This window comes from Astatotilapia calliptera, chromosome 14 (assembly GCF_964374335.1).
Source record: "Astatotilapia calliptera chromosome 14, fAstCal68.1, whole genome shotgun sequence".
In the NCBI taxonomy this organism is placed as follows: Eukaryota; Metazoa; Chordata; class Actinopteri; order Cichliformes; family Cichlidae; genus Astatotilapia; species Astatotilapia calliptera.
The window spans coordinates 16,647,759-16,667,425 of NC_137435.1; the positions used below are offsets into that span (position 1 = coordinate 16,647,759).

The 19,667-nt window shown below is 41.3% G+C and overlaps 1 protein-coding gene across 3 annotated transcripts in view; it reads left to right on the plus strand.

Annotated features, from left to right (window-relative positions):
• Window positions 1–287: 287 nt before the first annotated feature.
• Window positions 288–19,667, plus strand: part of LOC113035759 (syntaxin-1A-like) — an 80,989-nt gene continuing 61,609 nt past the window's right edge. For 2 of the 3 annotated variants that reach the window (XM_080288568.1, XM_026191443.2), the window contains exon 1: window positions 288–717. In XM_080288568.1, the coding sequence (XP_080144694.1) occupies window positions 688–717 (30 nt within the window). In that variant the 5' untranslated portion in view covers window positions 288–687. The remainder of the gene's footprint in view (window positions 718–19,667) is intronic. The other variant, XM_026191442.2, reaches the window with a different exon arrangement.

Genomic DNA, 19,667 nt, shown 5'->3' on the forward strand with positions numbered 1-19,667 from the left:
AGGGGGGAAAAAACAGGATTGTTGTAGTGAGATTGAGTTTATCAAGCATCTAAACACACAGAAATAAATTCTTTGAATTATATTTTCTCAAATGGAGCTTTAAATACAAAAATATGTTATTGAAGGCAATATTTCTGGGTCATTTCGAGCTCCTTGTACTGTTGCCATATCCGTCTGTTTCAACAGGGGTCGCTGTTCGCTTTGGCACAATGCAAAGTACCTGGGCGTTATCTCCGAACCTGCTCACCACAGTCAACACAATTTCCCCCCTCAGGCAGGCTCCCAGTGCTTTTGGTTTTTGTGTCAAACTAACCTTCATGCAGTCGGACTAAATATGCAGCCAAAATAATAAAAGAGCTCCGAAAAGAATAAAGAAGAAAATAAATAAAATAAAGTCAATTAGTCCGGATTGAGGAAGTTGTGGGTGAGTAATGGGTTAACGGCGGAAGGCCTCGCTTCACCTTTATTGCGCGTCACCCAGCTCTGTAAAGTGGTCTCACCATCCCAGCATCCGAACCGAAGGGGGAAAATCACCGCCCCTTGCTGCCGCCAGACGCGCCTCTTCCTCTCGGTCGAGCTCACGTCTACCCGTCGGTCTCCGCCCCGCCGCTCCATCACCGTCACATACACCCAGAAGACAACGGGAACTGAGGGAATAACGACAATTTACCGGCGAAACGGGGAATCATGAAGGACCGCATGCAAGAACTTAAACATGTAAGTTTGTGTTTGTGTGCTTTCTGCTCAGCATCCACCTGTTAATGCGAACAGACGGGCTTTTTTTATGGAGCGATGTGTGCTCAGAAAGCTCCTGGCCACAGAGCGAGGTGCGCGGAGTGAGCAACAGTTGTGACTCTCGGGTCCTGATGGAAGCTCAAATGTAACGTTTTATTGTAGGAAACGAGCGCGTATTGCTGCCATGGTTTGCTGTGCGTAAATCGGGATGAAGCGCAGCAGACAGGAATGGTTTTAGATGTTAAAAACAAAGTAAAAGTCATTTTCTCAATGGCCCCTTTGATCTTTTTGTCAGTGTTGTGAAATGAGTTTAAAGGCTCTTTGGTGCTAAAGAAAGGGTCATCGGCTAAGACTTTGTACTTAATAGCATCAAATCTTTCTGGTGTCGCTGATTAATCCACTGCTGGTTTCCTTTTAGGATTTTTTTTGGAAATATGCCACCAGTGATATTAATTAATTTGTGCAGTGTGGTTTGATCGATCTGACCAACTATGGGTGTGTGACTCGAGTGGGGAAATTGGTCCCAGCTCGCCCATTCCACCTGTGAAATGTCCGCCCTCTGCGCGTCACAGGGGTCTTATCCAAGAACCTTTAAACACCAACAACAAGGAACGCAACGTTTTGTCTTTCAAACCCCTGCAATGTGCTTTATTAGGGATGTAGTCTTGTGGAAATGAACTCCGACACCATTTATTCTTACCACTGATGAGAAATAAAGCCTTGAAATCTTGAATTGCACCCTTTGACTTTCTGCCAGCTGTTTTTTTTTCTTTTCTTTTTTTTTTTTTAACAATTAAAAATTGTTTAAAAAAAGCTAACGTGGTAACAAGAAGACGTGTGATTGGATGGCTAACAGGTTTTTGGCTTGACTGATACAGAAGTACAGCCACTGAGTAGCATCCTCCACAGGAATGTTAGTTTCAGCTTCATATAGGCTACTTTCTGTGTGTGTGGTGGTAAAGTGGCCATTGTCAGATCTGGGTAATTGGCAGTTAAGCTGAGGAGAGGGGAAACAATTTGCAGCTCTTCAGTTTTCAGTGAAGATCTAGCTATGAATTGGTCACAAGGGAGAAAACCCAGCATTGCCAAGTGTGTGTGTGTGTGTGTGTGTGTGAGAGAGAGAGAGGCGTGCCTTCAGCCTGCCATGCTATGTCTTTGGAGTGCTGGAAAGATGCAGTTGTATCATTGAGAAAGAGAAAGATGGAGAAATAGTCCAAATTTTCCTCAGCAGCTTCAGTGTGAATCATCAGCCAGTCCACAAACACCCTGATTCTATTTTCTTTTATCAGTTTTGATCATATCCGTCGTGTCTGAGAAATGGCAGCTGGAGAAGCTCAGCCAGACCTATTTCAGACAAACTGCACCAAATAAAACTGGAATAAATTGCAAGTCACAGAGAGCTGCTTCCCATCAGCATTAGATTAATATTGGTTTCCTCTTCAGCTTCAAGTTAATGTGGCTTCTTGATTCTTATCTGTCTCTGAAGGGCCGGCTGTAGATGGGATTGTGTCAAAAACCGAACAGTAAGCAGTGACAGTAATTTAGTTTCTGATTATTCTATAGTTACTTTAAACTCATTTTTATATTAAATATATTTACAAGTTTCCAGGACCCAAAAACCCTTGTGTGGCTGACCAATCGTATAGACGAAAGATTATTAGAATAATAATAGAAAAGCGAAGAAACAATTATCAGTCGTATTTATGTGATAAACGATCCATTTTTAATCTATCAGCGCCCTGACTTTTTCAGAGCTCCAGCTTTCGTGTAGAGATGTGTTTAGAGAAATATTTTGCAGACCTTTGCAATTAAGTCTGCCGAGCTTGGTCAGTTTATTGCCAACACTTAAGCTCAAGAACAAGAACTTGTAGCCTACTCATTGGTTTGTTTAGCACCCAGTACCTGAAAGTAGCTCTGCAAATAACTGCACTTTTTATATTTCTCCTCTCAGGTGGACAAGATGGGAGAAGATCAAGTTCTATATTGTGCATGCTCATAAACCCACCTCTTGTGGCTTTTCATTATTTTTGCTTTGGATTTTCTATTTCCACTGTTGTATTGGTTTTAATGAGATTTGGGAGTTTCGGGAGGCCACCTTAACACTAGGGGAAATCTTAGATTCCCATGATCCCAGGAACTTTTACTTCAAGATCTCTGTGGACTAGCAGCATAACAGAGCATCCTCGCTTTGGGAATAGAAACTAGAGGAACTCATGATGACCACTCGCTAGTGACTCAGTCAGTGTTGCAACCTATTTAGGCTTAAGTACATTAAGGGAGACATGTGGAGGTTTCTTTCTTAGCCAGCAGTCACCACAACATAAACCTACATAGAGTACTGTGCAGTTGTCTTAAATCACCACTAATTCTTTATATTTTGTTAGGAAAGTGAGAAATAATTGCAGCAATTTATTGAAATGTGCAAACATACTTGGAAGAGACACAGTCTATAAAGTAAAAACAGAGTTGTAGCTAGCTCGACAGTCTGTATTTGGTATGATCACCTTTATTCTTCAGCAGCCTGAACTCTCTTTTCATGTAATTTCTTTAAGTAGTCTTTGGGTACAGTTGCAGTAGCTCTCTGGGCTTCTTCAAGGACGTTCAAAGCGCTTCATTGGATGTTTGCTGCCTATTGTTCTGTTCTGTTTTGTCAAGATGACAGTGTGTTTGGCATCACTGTCATGCTGAAAAATGAAGTTGCTGCCAATCAGATGCTTTCCAGATAGTACCTCATGGTGCATTAGTATCTCATGGTACTTTTCCTGTGTTCATAATTCATCCCATTTTGACACGCTCTCAAACAGCACTGCCTGAAGTGCAACCCCAAAGCATGACACAGCCTTTACCGTGTATCACAGATGGCTCCTGACCTTCTCTGTACATACTGACAACAATTTGAACCAAAGATTTCAAATCTGGCTTTGTTGCTCCATTTGACACGGTGCCACTGAGTCCTTTGCACATGTGTCAATACATAGATGTGCATGTTTCCCTTTTTTTTTTCTTTTTTTTTTAAGCAAAATATAAAGAAATGAGAAGTGGTTCACAGCATTGTGTGTGTGTGTGTGTGTGTGTGTGTGTGTGTGTGTGTGTGTGTGTGTGTGTGTGTGTGTGTGTGTGTGTGTGTATAATTATGGATGGTTGTTCAAAGATTTGTATGTGTTGTAGTTGAACAAGATAATAGATGATGTCTCCAAATCATGAAATGAAGGGTGGAGGGATTGAGCTCGGGGCAGCAGTCTTTTTGCCTAAATGTAACATCTGGAAGTCAGTTGAATCATTTCTCTGAAAAACAACACGAGCCTGTTTTACCATAATTGCACAGACTAAAGAAATAGAGTGGATTGTGTCCTGTATCTGCTCTGTGTCAGTATTGATCATAACTATCTTATAGTATTTGCATTTGTTAACACTTGCTTTGCGGGTTTAATTTAAGAACTTTTGGTGATTTCTAAAAGTGTTGGTGTTATCACTTATTTGGACTTTGTGATTAGTTCTTCAGTGTAAAATAAGCAAACCCATTCAGCTAGAAAACCTCCCCCATTATATAAGAATTCTTTTTCACATCGAAACAAAGCATATCAGGAGCAAACGGAGGACTTGTGAGCTTTACAGATTTTGTTGCTTATGTGTCTTTGTGTGTGTCACACTGCAAGTTTACTCAGCCATGTGCTCGTGTGTCATTTTGGCAGGAAATTGAGTTTTGCTCATATTTGTGTGAGGGTACAGGTTCTGCTCCAACACTGCCCATATGCACATAAAGCTACTTTATGAGCTCAACACCTGCCTACGACTCTGCTCTCCCAATAACTCGTTAGCTTGCTGCCTAAAGCCGCCCGACTTAATAATAAGGATGGCCACACGGCTTCCTCCCTCCCCTCACCTTGTCCCAGCACTCCCAGTTGGCCCAGCAGTGATTTGGTGACAGATGGTGATGATGTGACGCGTTTGTCAGCCTTCTTCGAGCTCTGAAACCTAAAGGGAAAAACACTGATGAGTTTATTACAGATTCCACACACCACAGGGACTGTTATAAATCAAATGTGATTGTTTATCATTTTGCAGCAGCGAGTTATTCGTTTAGGCCGGCATTATGAGCGCTGCACCTGTAACAGTTAATTTCGCCTTCAGATTTTTTTCCCTGACATTTTATCAGCTCTTTTTCTTCAGTCTTGTCATTTGATTGACTGTATCTGCCTCTGTTCCTATCTCTGTGTCTTTAATAGTAAGCCTCTCTTTTCCTTTCTTTCTCTATGCAATGGTGAGTTCGGCCATTATTGCTCTTTGCTCTCTTCCTATCAGTGATTTATCAGATGGCTTCCTGTCCTCCCCTAGATTTTTCCTTTCCTTTATCCCTCCTCGCTTCTCTAGACAGCCTTGTTAGCCATTGTTGGCTCAGGCAGCTCTTTATGTCTCTGAATGCTGGGGCTAATCACTGTCGCTACCTGTTTGGCATTGGAGTGACACATTAACTAATAGGACAGTTGTCAACAAAGCCCATTCGTGTCTTTAAAAGTCTTGTTTTTATTTCATTTACCCACCTTTTTTGTTGCATTTTGTTCTGTGTCTTTATCTTTTTTTTTCTTCTGTCCCGGACCTGAACTTTACTGTTGACCCTTTTTATTGACACTACCGGCAGTGAGGAAAAAGAAGCCACTTTGGTGGCTGTTGAACTGAACGCTGATCCTAGGGGGGGTCAGAGGTTTTGTTTGTCGTCGTTCAAAGCTTTGAGCCTCTGTAAACTGCAGGGCAAACTGGCTGGTTTCTGCTTGTGACCAACAAATGAGACTTTTCTGTAAAATTATGGCTTTGAGGAATAAACTAACGTTGTTATTGCACTATATTATCAGAAAGGCACACAGACTGACACAAACACATTATTCATTAACAGATAAATGCTGCATAATTGCATTAATGAGCCATGAAATGAGTGTGACCGATCTGGCATTTCACCAGAGACTTGTCTGTCTTTGCAAATGAGGTGACAGTTGCAATGATATCCAATATCTCTTGGCTGTTAATAGACATTAGATATGTGTGAATGGACTGTCGTTTGTACCACTGTTTGCTGAATATTGACTCCTAGAATTAATGCAAATCACCATGTTGCTTGTGGCGTTTTCTGCGTGCCAAAATTATGTTGCGTCTTCTCATAAGGATGGCAGCTTCGAAGAGGCATGAGCTAAAAGAAATCCTAATAATAAATAGATGATTCTGTAATCAAACTATTCCCATCTGTTGTGGGAGACTTAGCTTCAGGTCATCTTTGTTACCGCTGCTAAAATTGAATTTTTAATGTGCTGACCCCTCTTTTCTCATCATCTTATAATTAATGGCAGCAGAAGGGCTCTGTAGCTGTGCCGATAACATCTTTTTATCACCGATGTTTCTTGGTGATTAAGGTTGTGAATTGCCATTGTCCTTATTAGTCCCGGTTTAGCTCTGTCTGCATTTGTAGGTAGTTAATATTGTGGTACAGATATTTTTAACTAAGTACTCTGGAGTAAACAAGAACATATAACAATATTTGTGCTCACTGTCGCGGACCCTGCAGTTTCCTTTGGTTTCGATTGCTTTTATTAAACACGCTCTAGTCACCTTCTATCAGATGCCACTGCTGTCTCAGGTAAACACAAGGTGTGTTTCAAGCTCATGTGACTTGGTGCCTCATTGTTAGGTGTTAATAGCTCATAGGCCACTTTCAAAAAGAAGAAAAAGTTAAAGTGTGTATCTGGTTGTAGAGGAGTAAAAATAGATGCTGCCACAGTTCTGTACTGTTTATATCAGCGCTGAAGGCATGAGAACTCACTGCAGTATTCTCCAGAAAGACAGATGTCGCCACTCAGACGAAACCTCCAGATCAGCACAGGTACAGCAAAAGAAGACAAGACTGGAAGCAATGAAGTCACAGAGGTTTAATTTTTCCCCTGAGCTTGTATTTTGTTTCCCTTCCAGAAAGCCTCATCTTTCGAGACTGTTGCAACATGGCCTCTGTATAGCTTCTTTACTGATATATCATTAAAACGGAGAGTTGCACAACCAGCCAAAAAGAACACCAAAGTGCGGCTTGTACCACCGGATGGGACGTCACTTTTGTTGTCTGCTGCTGAGTGAAAATGGTGAACTTAATGGGCCCTTAAGGCCTGAGTCGCAGTCGCATAGAGCAGGGGTGGTCAACCAGTCAGAGACCAAGAGCCACTTTTTTCCTTGCCTTGAACAATCCTCTTCAAATCTGGCTTGTATTCCATTGTTGCCACTCGAAGCAATGAGTGTCAGTCAGAACAGGTCGATGCTTTGATTTCACATGTTTTAGGGTAGAAAACACAGACTTGCAGACGTATGTTGACCCAAACATTGACAGTATCTTAAGCGCAGCCCGTTTGACATTGGGGTATTTTTCCATTGGCACACTTTTCCAGAACTCAATGGTCCCTTCCCTTAAAGCAGGTTTCAATTGGTCCTCCTTACAAAGATCGATCATCTCCAACTCAGCCGCAGCTTCACCTGTGACTAGCGGGACTTTCAAACAGTCCATCTGTGCATTAAATGGGTTGATGAGGAACACAATCTATGGCCTTTTCAATTGTAGATCATGAAACTGGGTCACAAAGCTTTCGTGCAAGTTTTCAACCAGCGTTTCATATCTGGCTCTTTGCTTACTCAGGGCAGCGCTGGCGACTTGCCCGCTGGCTTTTAGCAGAGTGGGGAAATTGCGATAAATCTACCTTTTGAATATGTGTCTTGAACAGCTTCAGTTTGTTGACAAACGCAAACACACTTTGCACCAGGTCAGGCAGCATTTTTAACTTACCCTGCAGGGTCAGGTTCAGTCTGTCCAAGTGACACAGCATGTCGACCAAAAAGGCCAGATCCATAACCCACTTGAGGTCCGAGAGCTCGGGATAGTCCTTGTCCTTCTCTTCCATAAACAGTTTTACGGCATCCAAAAGTGAGAGAGTACCTGGCCTTTTGACACCCACCTCACAGTGCACTGCAGCGGCAAGTCAGTGATGAGATTCTTGAATTGGCTGCGGTTAAGCGCATGTGTGCGGGTGTAGTTGACGATTTCCATCACAGGCTTCATGATGTTATCTAAATTGAGTGATTTAGACACAAGTCACTCCATGTGGATGATGCAGTGGAAATTCCAAAACTCAGGAAGAGTTTGGTCAGCTTTGCACAACCCCACAAGCCCGTTCACAGATCCCATCATAGCTGGTGCTCTGTCCGTGGCTATTGCAGTTAATTTCATTATAGGCAGATTTGCTTTTTCAAATGCAGCCATCATGGTTTCTTTCACATCTATGTCATGGGTTCTGTCTTTTAATGGCACAATATCAAGGAGTTCTTCTTTGATCACACAATCGTTTGACACAGAGCGTGCAAATATTGCCAACTGAGGCTTGTCTTGTATATCACAACTCGTGCTTGCGAAGTTCAGTCAAAATTCCTGGTCGAGGTTAGCATGGAGTGAGCTGAAGCTGCACTGAAGATTTGAAGCACATTTTACTACAACAACAACAACCACAACCACCTTTGATATGAATGTAAGAGCCGCATGAAACCAGGCAAAGAGCCGCATGTGGCTCGAGAGTCGCGGGTTGGCCACCCCGGCATACAGACTGGTTGGTGATCTCACCACCACCACCACCCCTGACAACCTCCATAACCACCTTTGATTTCTTTGGTTGCTAGGAGGTTGCCGCGGTAGTCTGGAGTATGCATGGACGACGGTAATAGTGATACTTCAGAAAGTACAACGCAAATAACAGACAGTAAAAGTTAGAAAAGTTGTGCCTTACCACGGCCAACACGTTTGGAAAAAGCACAGCTTTTACTTTGAAGGTGAACATTTAGTTTTGTGACTGTTCAGCTAGAAGTAAGCGAATGTCTGCTGGTAGGTGAGTGTGTTCCATATGAACACTGGGCAGTAATCTGCTAATCAAAGCAATTGCAAGGAGATTTTCAGAGCAGCAAACCTGAAGACTTCTTCCGTTTGCTCCATTCGATGACTGCTCGATGGTCGTCGACCTCACTGTAGGCCTGTGTGACTGGGGCCCGAGACACAAGTTTGTGTTTGGTTTTGTTTTATTTTACCCACTTTTTACTTTTGCTTCCACCAAGTGTTACATTAGTGGTCCTTCACAAGCACCTGTATGTGATGAATTCGTAGTGATAGGCTGATATGAGTATTGCCATAGCCTGGTCAGTCGTAGAATCATTATCAAAAGACACCTTCGGTCATCAGGCACGGCTTAGAAATGACAACATTCAACATATTTCTTAGTGTTTTCCTTTCTCTCTGTCCTCCGGGTGTCCCTGTATCTTACTTTGTTTTTCACCTCCTATTTTATTTTCAAGGGACTTCCTTCTTGTGGCTTTGCTTCCTGCCATCATTATTACCCGACTGAATTCAGTTATGCCTTATTATCTTTCTCCCTGGTTCATATTTTGTCTTTATGCCTTCCCTAAGTTAATCTGTCGAATCATCAACCTTCCTGTCTTTTTCCTATTTCTGAGTTGAGCTTTCATTATCAACTTTTGGACTGTTATTTTCTTTTCTCATAGTTTTTACTTTGTTGGATTTTTGCTGCTGTGTCCCTCCAGCACTCTTTTAATAAGTTAAACTTTATTTAAATTGCCTGTTTTTGTCTCTCTGTTGTGTTAGTAACTTGGTTCAATTTTCCCCAATTACTGAAAATAGATGTTTTTGCAGAACAGCATCAGTAAGTCCTCGGGAACTGCTGAAGCTGTGAATACCATCCTGACACCATCAACTTTTAAACTGATTGAGAAAACTTTCTAGTGAAAAGCTTCTCATTTACACATCTGTGTTTCTGTTCATCAGGAATCTTTAAAATCAATATTCATGGATACTTTGTTGTAGATAATAAAGTATCAGCCTGTTCATGCTAAATGCTTTTCTGTGTTCACAAACTGCTTACCGTGACAGCTGTTGTTGGGTGCAAAGCAGGAAGCTTTATGTACTCTTTTCTTTTTTTTTTCTTTTTTTTTTAACCTTTCTTTTTGCACATGGAGTCAAACCAGAGCAGTATAATTATGAGCCTGAGAAACAAAATCATGTTTGTTTGTTTTTTTTATTCTTTTTGATTATTCTCTGTAGATTCATAAGATACCCAAGTTATTTCAGCCACAATAGTGTAATAAATAAAATAAAATGTAACATCAGTTTGGTGTTCATCCCTCTGGGTCCTGATTTTTATAGATAGCAAATGCTATTTCTTTAGAGAAAGAGAAGAGTGATACCACCAGAACGGATAATTACGGTACCTTTTTATTACTAAAATACTGAAAGTGTGATGGTGGCTATTTTTGTTTGTATGTTTGGATTAGGTTAGATTTGCAACAGTGCCATTTTCGCCTCCTTTAGCTTCAAGTTATCACTAAGGTAGCAGCTATGGCTAACAATAAAGTGGTACCGATAACATTTGATGCCTCGCTCTCACATTATCAGTATTGCCTCTGTATAATGTTAACAACAGTGGTAATTTAGCAGGATAATGGTTATTTGTGTCTAAAATGTGTTATGTTTCTCTTCAAAGTCCCTGATTGAAGTTAAAAAAGTTTACCATCAATGGTAGCAGTCTGCCTTAACGAATAAACAGGAAAAAATCCAGGCTGTAGCTTAACACATTATGCCTCGTAATTTTTACAATCGACCCGGGTGTTGCAGTCAAGGTTTGAAATTCTTGCATCGCGACGACCCTGAATCTGGCTGCGTTTACTATTACAAATGCTTTAAAGCTGAAATGACGGTTAAACTGATGAGCAAACACTCTAACGCCAACATAACTTTAATATTTTGATGAAAGTCACTTTTCAAGCAAGACTAGAGAACAAATTCAGTGATTTTCTACTTTTTTTTTTTTTTTTCCACTTGCATCACCAGAAACTAAATTCTGTAGCTTCGAGCACACCACCTTGGGTTTGAGATATCAAGGGCACTTTTAACTTTATTTATTCCTGACTTAAATACCAAAATGTAATCAGTTAATGGAGATCAACAGCTGTAATTGTTTTGTTTGAAATTTGCCATTTTGTTTCAACCGGTGCTTCCTGACAGCCTGTTTTTCCTCCACTTCTTGTCATATAGCTCTTTCATCGCTCCTTCATTTGGTTTCTCTGCATCTTGATTTCTTTGACATCCTTCTCACTTTCAGTTACATTTCCTCCATATCTGGAATATAATTGCTTTAGTGGTGCATTGGTGCTGTCATAATCCCTCATGGTAAGCGAGATACCAAGCAAAGCACTTAATATATTCCCCAGGGAAGAAAGAGAAGAGACTAGGGGTGGGCAAAGCCATAGTATAAACGATGACAGCATATCTTTTCACTGCCTGTGATCTGTCATTAAAGTTCAATTGGAGCTTTTATGACATTTTCTCACCCACTCCTTTAACGGTGAAGACTGGCCAACGATCCACTGTTTCCTACACACATGCTCAGGGCAAACAAGTTTGTGTATGAACAGCATGTCACTTATATATTCATATCCATACCCATAGGCCAATTATGAGCAAGCCATAACGGGAGTAAGCATGCACTGTTTAGTCTAAAAGGTCAGTCATCTCGTGAGCTCCTTCGGCAGAAAACGACACCTGTAGGAACTACAGACATTGGAAATCTGGTCAGGAAATCAGGATTCACACGAAATCTTCCTATGAACATGATAAGATATTATTTAACCAATAACTGTGTGCCACTTCGTATTAAGACAGGTTTAAATCACTCTGATGCTACGATATTTCTAAATTGGAAGTATTTCCTCCTCTGGTCTGAAAAACACAATCGCATCGTTTGCATATTCCACTTGTGGATCAGTTGTGGATTGCAAAACTCAAATCATCTCAAACTAGTTTCTTGAACATGACGAGAATCCACTGTACTTAAATGGTCTCCACAGCCACCAGATCTCAGTAGCAGCATGTGCAGCAACTATGCGATGCTATCGTGTCAACATGGGCCCAAATCTCGGAGTGTTTCCATCACCCTGTTGAGTCTGTGTAATGAAGAAGTAAGCCAGTTCTGAAGGCAAAACAAGATTTGCCGAATAAAGTGGCTGGTGAGTGTCTAGCAGAATGAAATGTTGATACTTCTGAGAGCAAGGTATCACAACATACACAACATAGCAATTGGTGGTCTTGGCAAGAGATGGTGAGATAGTAAAGAAGAAAAGACAAACAGTGCGGGTCTGAGGAGGGAGAGTGAGACAAAGGTAACTGAGTCCATGCTGTGTGGGCTCACTGCTGTAATGATTCTGTAGTGAAGCTGGAGTCTGGAGGAAGGAGAGCGAGAGAATGACTGACAGGAAGAATGAGAAAGAAAAAGGAAGACCATTAAAGGGGGAGGACGTTGAGGAGGATTGTTAGGAAAGGGAAATTGTTGCACATGTTCACACTTTGACACTGTGCTGCTGTAGTGGCAGCGCTGCATCTGTTCTCCAACCCACATTATTCTCCTTCATCTATCTACCGCGTGCTCTGTACACTGTAGGCACAGCTTATAATACAGTCTTGTTAACCTCAGCCACATCTGTTCTTTTTTTTAATGGAATATAAAACATTCACCCATCTAGTTTATGAAGCATATCCTTTTCTAACTAAAGTGAAACTAAACCCCCAAAATTAAAAAAAAAAAAAATATGAAGGAGGAACATGTAGTATAACTCGTGTTGGCTTAGCCAAACAGCTAAGCCAGCACGATGGGTTAGGGTTAGCTGTTATAATATGGTAATAGCAAAAAAGTAATGATTAGAGCTCTGGAACTAAGATTGGAACAAGAGATTTCCACTAAAAGGACCCTGTTAGCCCTTGGCTCCAGGAAACGTCTTTAAATGGGTTTTAATGACTGGCTTTAAAATGTTATTTCTTGTGTTGATTCTTTAACCCTTTTGGAGGAAAAACTTCATGTTTTAGGTTGGCGTAGGTGCCAAATAACTGCCTTTGTTCAGAAGCCCCACAATCTCTCCTTTTAAGTCAATCGTGGCTCAAGAGTTGGGAGTTCGCCTTGTAATCGGAAGGTTGCCGGTTCGAGCCCCGGCTCGGACAGTCTCGGTCGTTGTGTCCTTGGGCAAGACCCTTCACCCGTTGCCTACTGGTGGTGGTCAGAGGGCCCGGTGGCGCCAGTGTCCGGCAGCCTCGCCTCTGTCAGTGCGCCCCAGGGTGGCTGTGGCTACAATGTAGCTTGCCATCACCAGTGTGTGAATGTGTGTGTGAATGGGTGGATGACTGGATATGTAAAGCGCTTTGGGGTCCTTGGGGACTAGTAAAGCGCTATATAAATACAGGCCATTTACCATTTACCTTCATTTTACCTGGAAGTCCCACTGAGATCAAATCTCTTTCACCTGTCCATGTTAGCAGCCATGCAAACTAAACAAATCTCGAAAAATGCTACAGATTCAACATAAACTAGTTACCCACAACACGAAACATAAAACACTCGTGGCCACTTCAGAGAAACATCCACAAGTCTCATTCACTGTATCCTTATGATGCTTTTAAATCCACTAATAGATATAGATATGTTTAAGTTGAGCTCTTTCTGTAAATTAATTCTGTGTTCAAGCTGCACACTTGTTTGCTTAAAGATTGTGGTTTGGGTTAAACATGCTCCCCTTTGCAACATGAACCCTGCAGTTTATTTAAAGTGGGTCCTAACAAATCATCCACATGTGTCAAGTTGGAGTGAGACCAGTCTCTCTGTTGCTGTAGCTGGCACAATACCTTTTTTCATATCTCTGTGATGCCAGCAGCTTCTGATGGCAGCATTTGACACCCTGGAAGGAGGAATAGCCTGTCATTGTCTTTTTCTTTTTTTCCTTGGTGAGTTCCTTCTTTCGATTTGTGCCAGTTCAGTAAATTGGCTGTGGTTTGATTGCAGAGTGTTGTTGAGTGTTGAAAATCTAGACAGGTGGTGTATTGAGCTCAGATGATTGATAAGAAAGAGAACAGTAGATGTTCTTCTGTGTGATTGCTTACACAATATTTTATGTTTTTACTCAAGGCCAAAACTGCAAAGCACCTTTTTAGATTCATATCTTAGATCAACGCAGTATTGAGCTGTATTTTTTTTTAAAAGCGCGTTACCAGCAGGAGTCAATGGACAAACCAGTGCATACGAAGAAATGAACCACATTGCTTTTTCCAGCTGACTGCATCTGCTGAAATTCACACTTGCCATTAGTGTATGTGCCCTTAAAGATGGAGACTTGTTGATTTTCTCTGCTGCTGGTTCTATATGAGAGAAGAGGGAACAGTAATGTGAAAAGACCTGAATTAATTTTACAGTTGGCTGGTCTTCTGGTTCAGTCTATCACTTCCTGTGTCCTCTCATCACCCATACTGCTCCATGGTTGTGTAACCTGTCTCGATAGCCCTACGCTGTGTCCTTCTCGTTCATCAGTCGGTCACGCAGTTAGCCAATCAGTGGATCAATCGATCAGTGAGGTTTGTGAAATTGTGATTTCGATGTGTCAGCACCATCTCTGTACCATCAGTGCTATGCCACAGATGGCTGTCCCTTCCCAAGCCTGGTTCTGCCGGAAGTTTATTCTTGTTAAAAGGGAGTTTTTCCTTCCCACTATCTCCAGGTGCTTGCTCATAGAGGTTCATCTTATTATTGGGGTTTTCACGGTATTCACTGCATTACGTTTATGTCCACTTGGTACAAGAATTTGTATCTTATATGGATTGACTTGTGTGCAGTCCTGCAAAAATCCAACAGCTCACCTGTGATGTGTAGGTTAAATGCTGATTGTTTGAACATTTGATGTAGCAGTAGCCAGGAATCGCAGCACGCAAAGCACAGTGTAGTCAGTCACTGCAGCATTCTTTTATTTTTTTATTTTCAAGGCAACAACTTGATGACTGCTTAATTATTCACTGATCAGCCACAACGTTAAAACTCACAGGTGACGGTAAAGCCGTTCGATTTTAGAACAAATGATAATCACAGTTATTTAGGTTAATTAGCACGAATAGTCATTAACTTAACAAAATGCCCTGCAGTGACTGAGTTTAATAAGATGTCACTTTACAGCAGATTTCCTCAAACTTTTAACATAATTAAACTATAATAAAGATAAAGAAAATAAAAAAGAGGTTGCGAGAGGCACAGGATACAGAGTTGGGCCCTGATTAGGGGGTTGCTTTTGATCAAAAAGCCTGTAGTCCAAGGGTAACTGCCAGTTCCTGGTAGCCTGCTTTCACCACGGGACATCTGCTGGTTCAGTCGGGGACAAAGAGAGGCCCAGGTGGCAGTGGATTTGCAGGTTTTAAAGGCATGCATGGCAGCCGTAGGCGAATGGCTGAGTCTGAATTTATAACACACAATAAAAGGGAAAAAAAAGAAGATCTTTGTAGCAAAAGTAGAAGCAAAAAAGCAACAGTTTATCCTAATTTATTTCTGTTTTCACAATATAGTTGTGAGTTGAATAATTGAAATTTATATTTAATTAATCGCCTAGCCCCAGGTGAAGTGGTTAACATCTGTTATCTGGTAACAAGGCAGTGGTCTGCATGGAAAACTTTATTACTTGGTCACATAGGATGACATAAATACCCTCTACTGCGAACTCTTCATGGCAACGGCGGTATCCTGAAGCATGACATTTTGCCCTGTCACACTGCAAAACTCATCAGCGACGTCTTCAGGAGTACAACAAAGAGCCCAAGGTGTTGATGTGGCCTCCAAATTCCCCTAGATCCCGACTTAATCAAGGAGGCATTTGCACATGTCTGCAACCAATAGAACCCAAAGAATCTGCTTCTCATGTCCTGGTGCCAGACTTTAAGGAGACCCCAAAAATGCCATGTTAATGCCCTGACCAGTCACAGCTGTTTACTGCGGGATAAGAGGAGTCTTCACAATAGTAGGCAGGTGAAGTGGTTTTAATGTTGTGGCAGATCAGTGCATGCACAGCCTCTAAATATAGTTTTTACTCGTACTCTCCTGCGGTGGTTGTTCTGGTGACAGATAAATGTAATTGTGCCCTTCATAACAAAGTAATTCTGGGTATGATTTTCTGCTTTAAGCGAAAGTGAAAAATAACATTTCACTTGCTAGTTTTGCTGGTAGACCTTCCTGAATGCATATAAGCAGAACGCAGATCTGCATATAAGCGTAGAGCGTTGAATGTCTCGAGGGCTTGAATGAGTACAGGCCATAGCGGTTTGTGGAGCTAGTTATTCAGTGTTTATCTCCGTGGGGACCAGTTGGAGCATTAAGCCTCAGAACAGGGGTTTATATTCAAATAATGTGCAAAATCAAGATGGCTGCAAAAAACCAGTGTGAGTTGATCGTGTAGCAGATTTGGCATCTTATTTGTTGCTTCTTAGTCATATTACTTTAAAAAAAGCAAACAAAAGCAATAAGGTAATGCTAAAATTATTCACTTTTTTTTTAATAGACTGAAATGACCAAAGACAATCTGAAACTCTAAAAAACATGAAATGAATGAAAAATACAAAATTAGTTTCCAGTTCACTTGGACCTGGAAGGACACGTGCCCATTTAGTTCCCTTGTAGTGAAGTGAGGGGTGAAGGACTTTAATACAGAGTCTTGTGTTCACTCTCTGACAAACTTTATGGCGCTTGAGCCCATGCAAAACTCGCTGTAAGACTGCAGTTTGAAAGTCGTGGTTCTTTTCCTCCTTTACTAGCAGATTCGAAATATCCTGTGAGCAGCAGGGCTTTGCAAACTGAGCGCAAATCTGCTACTATATCGTTCAGATTCTGCTGTTTCTAGCTTGGTGTTTGTCTACTGTAGGAAAATGAATAAATAATCAAAGGTTTGCGTGTCACTGAGTGAGCGCACATCTATAATGAATGCTACCTAGCTGTATTGGGATAATAAATCTGGTTATACACTCAGTGTTCCTCTGTGCAGCTGACACAGATTTTTATGAGTCATTTCTAATGGGACTGCAGGAAGCTGCTTGATTTGGCTGCAATACAAAGATGCAGGAAACGGGTCTGCTTTAATATGGTAACACAAAAGGACGATAAAGTACTGCTCACATGGGTGTCTACTTGAACTGTCTCTCACTGGTCTTACTCAGCTTATTTTCATATAAAACACTGCACAGAGTCTGAGAGCGTACATGCTTGCAAGCATATTTTATTCCCACCCCCCCATACCCCCTTTATTTAATCCGATTTCTTGTACATCAACATACTATTGCCTGCATGGCTTTTTGTTGCACATGTTAATGCACTTTAACAGCTTTCTGTAATTGTTTTGTTCCCCTGTTCTCCCTCTTTTTTTTTTTTTTTTTTCCTTTAATACCTTGGTGATAGGAACCGTGATTCTTGCAGCCTGCTCACTATGCCTGTTTTATCTCTCCCTCCCTCACACTTGGACTACATTTCCTCCTCCTCCTGTGTCTGTGCAGGCACTTTTGTCTTCATAGAGCGATATCTTGCTGGCATGGTGCCCGCATCAACTCTCTAATCTAATAAACACCATAATCAGGCCACTACTTGACTACACCACAGTTGGGGAGTTTCACCCGAGTGTGAGCCCCAGAGGCAGCAAGCATTCAAAGGTTCTGGTATGATGGGGGACCAGCTTGTATATAAAGCTCATTCTCTCTGTGTGTTTACCCTCTGCTGTATATTGCCAGTGTGCTAGCTACAGTGTGTATGCATGTTTGTGTGTCTTGCTCAGAGCATCTGTTGTGTGGATAGTCAAGTCTGTAGGCTCAGTGAAGAGCGCGGCACTAAAGGCCTCTCCCAGCCTCTTTGTGGCTCAGCAGGAGCTTCAGATCTGGTGGGAGGAGGACGTTTGAGGTGCGCTACTCGGTCTTCTCTCCTCCTGACCACACAAAGTAAAACCAGACCAAAGCCCTCCTCTCTCTGTGGGAGATACAGCATCTCTCTGTGGAGGCTGAACACAGTACTGGTGCTCTGAGCCTATTCTGATTCCCTGCTTATTCTCCTCCTCTGCCTCCTGCTGCTGCTGCCGCCTCTACTCTGGCTGCTTCTGAAAGTCTGCAGCTCCGTGAATGCACATCAGTGCCATACCAACACATTAAAGATTAGGTCTCAAAATGGACTTTTAGGACCTTTATTCTTATTATTCTAGTTTGTTAGCAATTTACTGTACCTGTAGTGAATATATATACTCTGTGTATACTTGGATTAGTTTGAGTAGGTCTAGATATTAGTGGGATTACAGCATCTCTGTACTCCTCTCGCTTAGATCTGTGGCATTTGTCTTGCTAAAGTCTGTCTTCACAAGCATTTTCTCAGGAACTGTTTCCTTTTCTTCAGTTGTTCTCGTCTGGTTTCCTTATGTCTCCTCCCCATCTCCTGCTGTGTCAGCATATCACATTTTAACCCTCTTCAAAGAGAAATGGCATTGAAGAAGACATTTTAATACAGTTATTTATTTATTTTTTTACAGGCGCAAACTTTCACAATTTTTATCTTTCAGTGTCTGCGTGGTAGAACATAAAAAAAGAAGCGGTATGATTTGATTTAAGTCATATTAGATTCGTTGAGTCATTTTATCATATTTTTCAGTTGTAATCTACAAAAAATCTCCTACGCAGACTTTATTTTCTGACGTTCTGACACTTTAATGCTTTTCGCTGAATAAATAGAATAGAATAGAATAGAATAGAATAGAATTCAACTTTATTGTCATTGCACATGCACAGGTACAGGGCAACGAAATGCAGTTTGCATCCATCCAGAAGTGCTTTAGTGATATAGATATATTACAATATATATTAGCAATAATATAGATATGTGAGTATATTACAGAAATGGGTCTATTATGGTATGTTATAATGTACACGGTATGAAGTATGTTGTGAATATTCTATAACTATAAGTATGTACAGGCTGTAGTGAGTACAAGCTATGTACAGGATATGAACAGGATATAAATATGAAAAACTATACAGAATATGAAATGAAATAAATAACTTTACAGAATCTGGGATATACAGCTATACAGAAATGGGAACTATGCAAGTTGTAAACAGTTGTAGGATTAAAGATTATTAAAGATTATTAAAAAGAGTCAGAAGCAATTTTTCATACTTTAGAATGACTTTAAAAAGATGAATCTCAGTATTTAAATTACTTGCAGTGCCACCATACATTGGCAACTATATTCACTGACCACTTTATTAGGTGCACTTGTTAAGCTGCTCATTAACACTTCAATCAGCCAATCACATGGCAGCAACTCAGTGGATCTGGCATGAAGGTCAAAGCGAGCATCAGGATGGAGAAGAAATCGATTTGAACAACTTTGAATGTTGCATGGATGCTAGTGCAAGATTGGCCAGATAGGAAGGCAATGGTAACACAAATAATACAAATAAATACATCCAAGTATGCAGAAGAGCATCTCTGAATGCACAATATGTTGAACCTTGAAGCAGATGGGCTACAGCAGCAGAAGACCACACTGGCTGCAACTCTTGTCAGCTAAGAGCAGGAAACCGAGGCTACGGTTTGCACCTGTTCACCAAAATAGGACAATGGAAGATTTGAAAAATGTTACCTGTTCCGATGAGTCTCGATTTCTCCTGCAGCATGCAGGTGGTAGAATCAGAATCCACCCTGCCCTGTGTCAACAAACCAGGCTGCTGAGGCATGCATGGCAGCCGCAGGCGAGTAATTGTGTGGGGGATATTTTCCTGGCACACTGTGGAGCTCTTATCGCCAACTGAAAATCATTTAAACATCGCAGCCTACCCGACTATTGTTGCTGACCATGCCCTTCCCTTTCTGACCACAGTTTGCCATGTCACAAAGGTTAAATCATCTCAAACTTGTTTTCAGAACATGACAATGAGTTCACTGTACTCAGCCAACAAATCTGCAGATACTGTGTGATGCTGTCATGTCAATGTGGACAAAAATCTCTGAGGAATATTTACAGCAACTTGT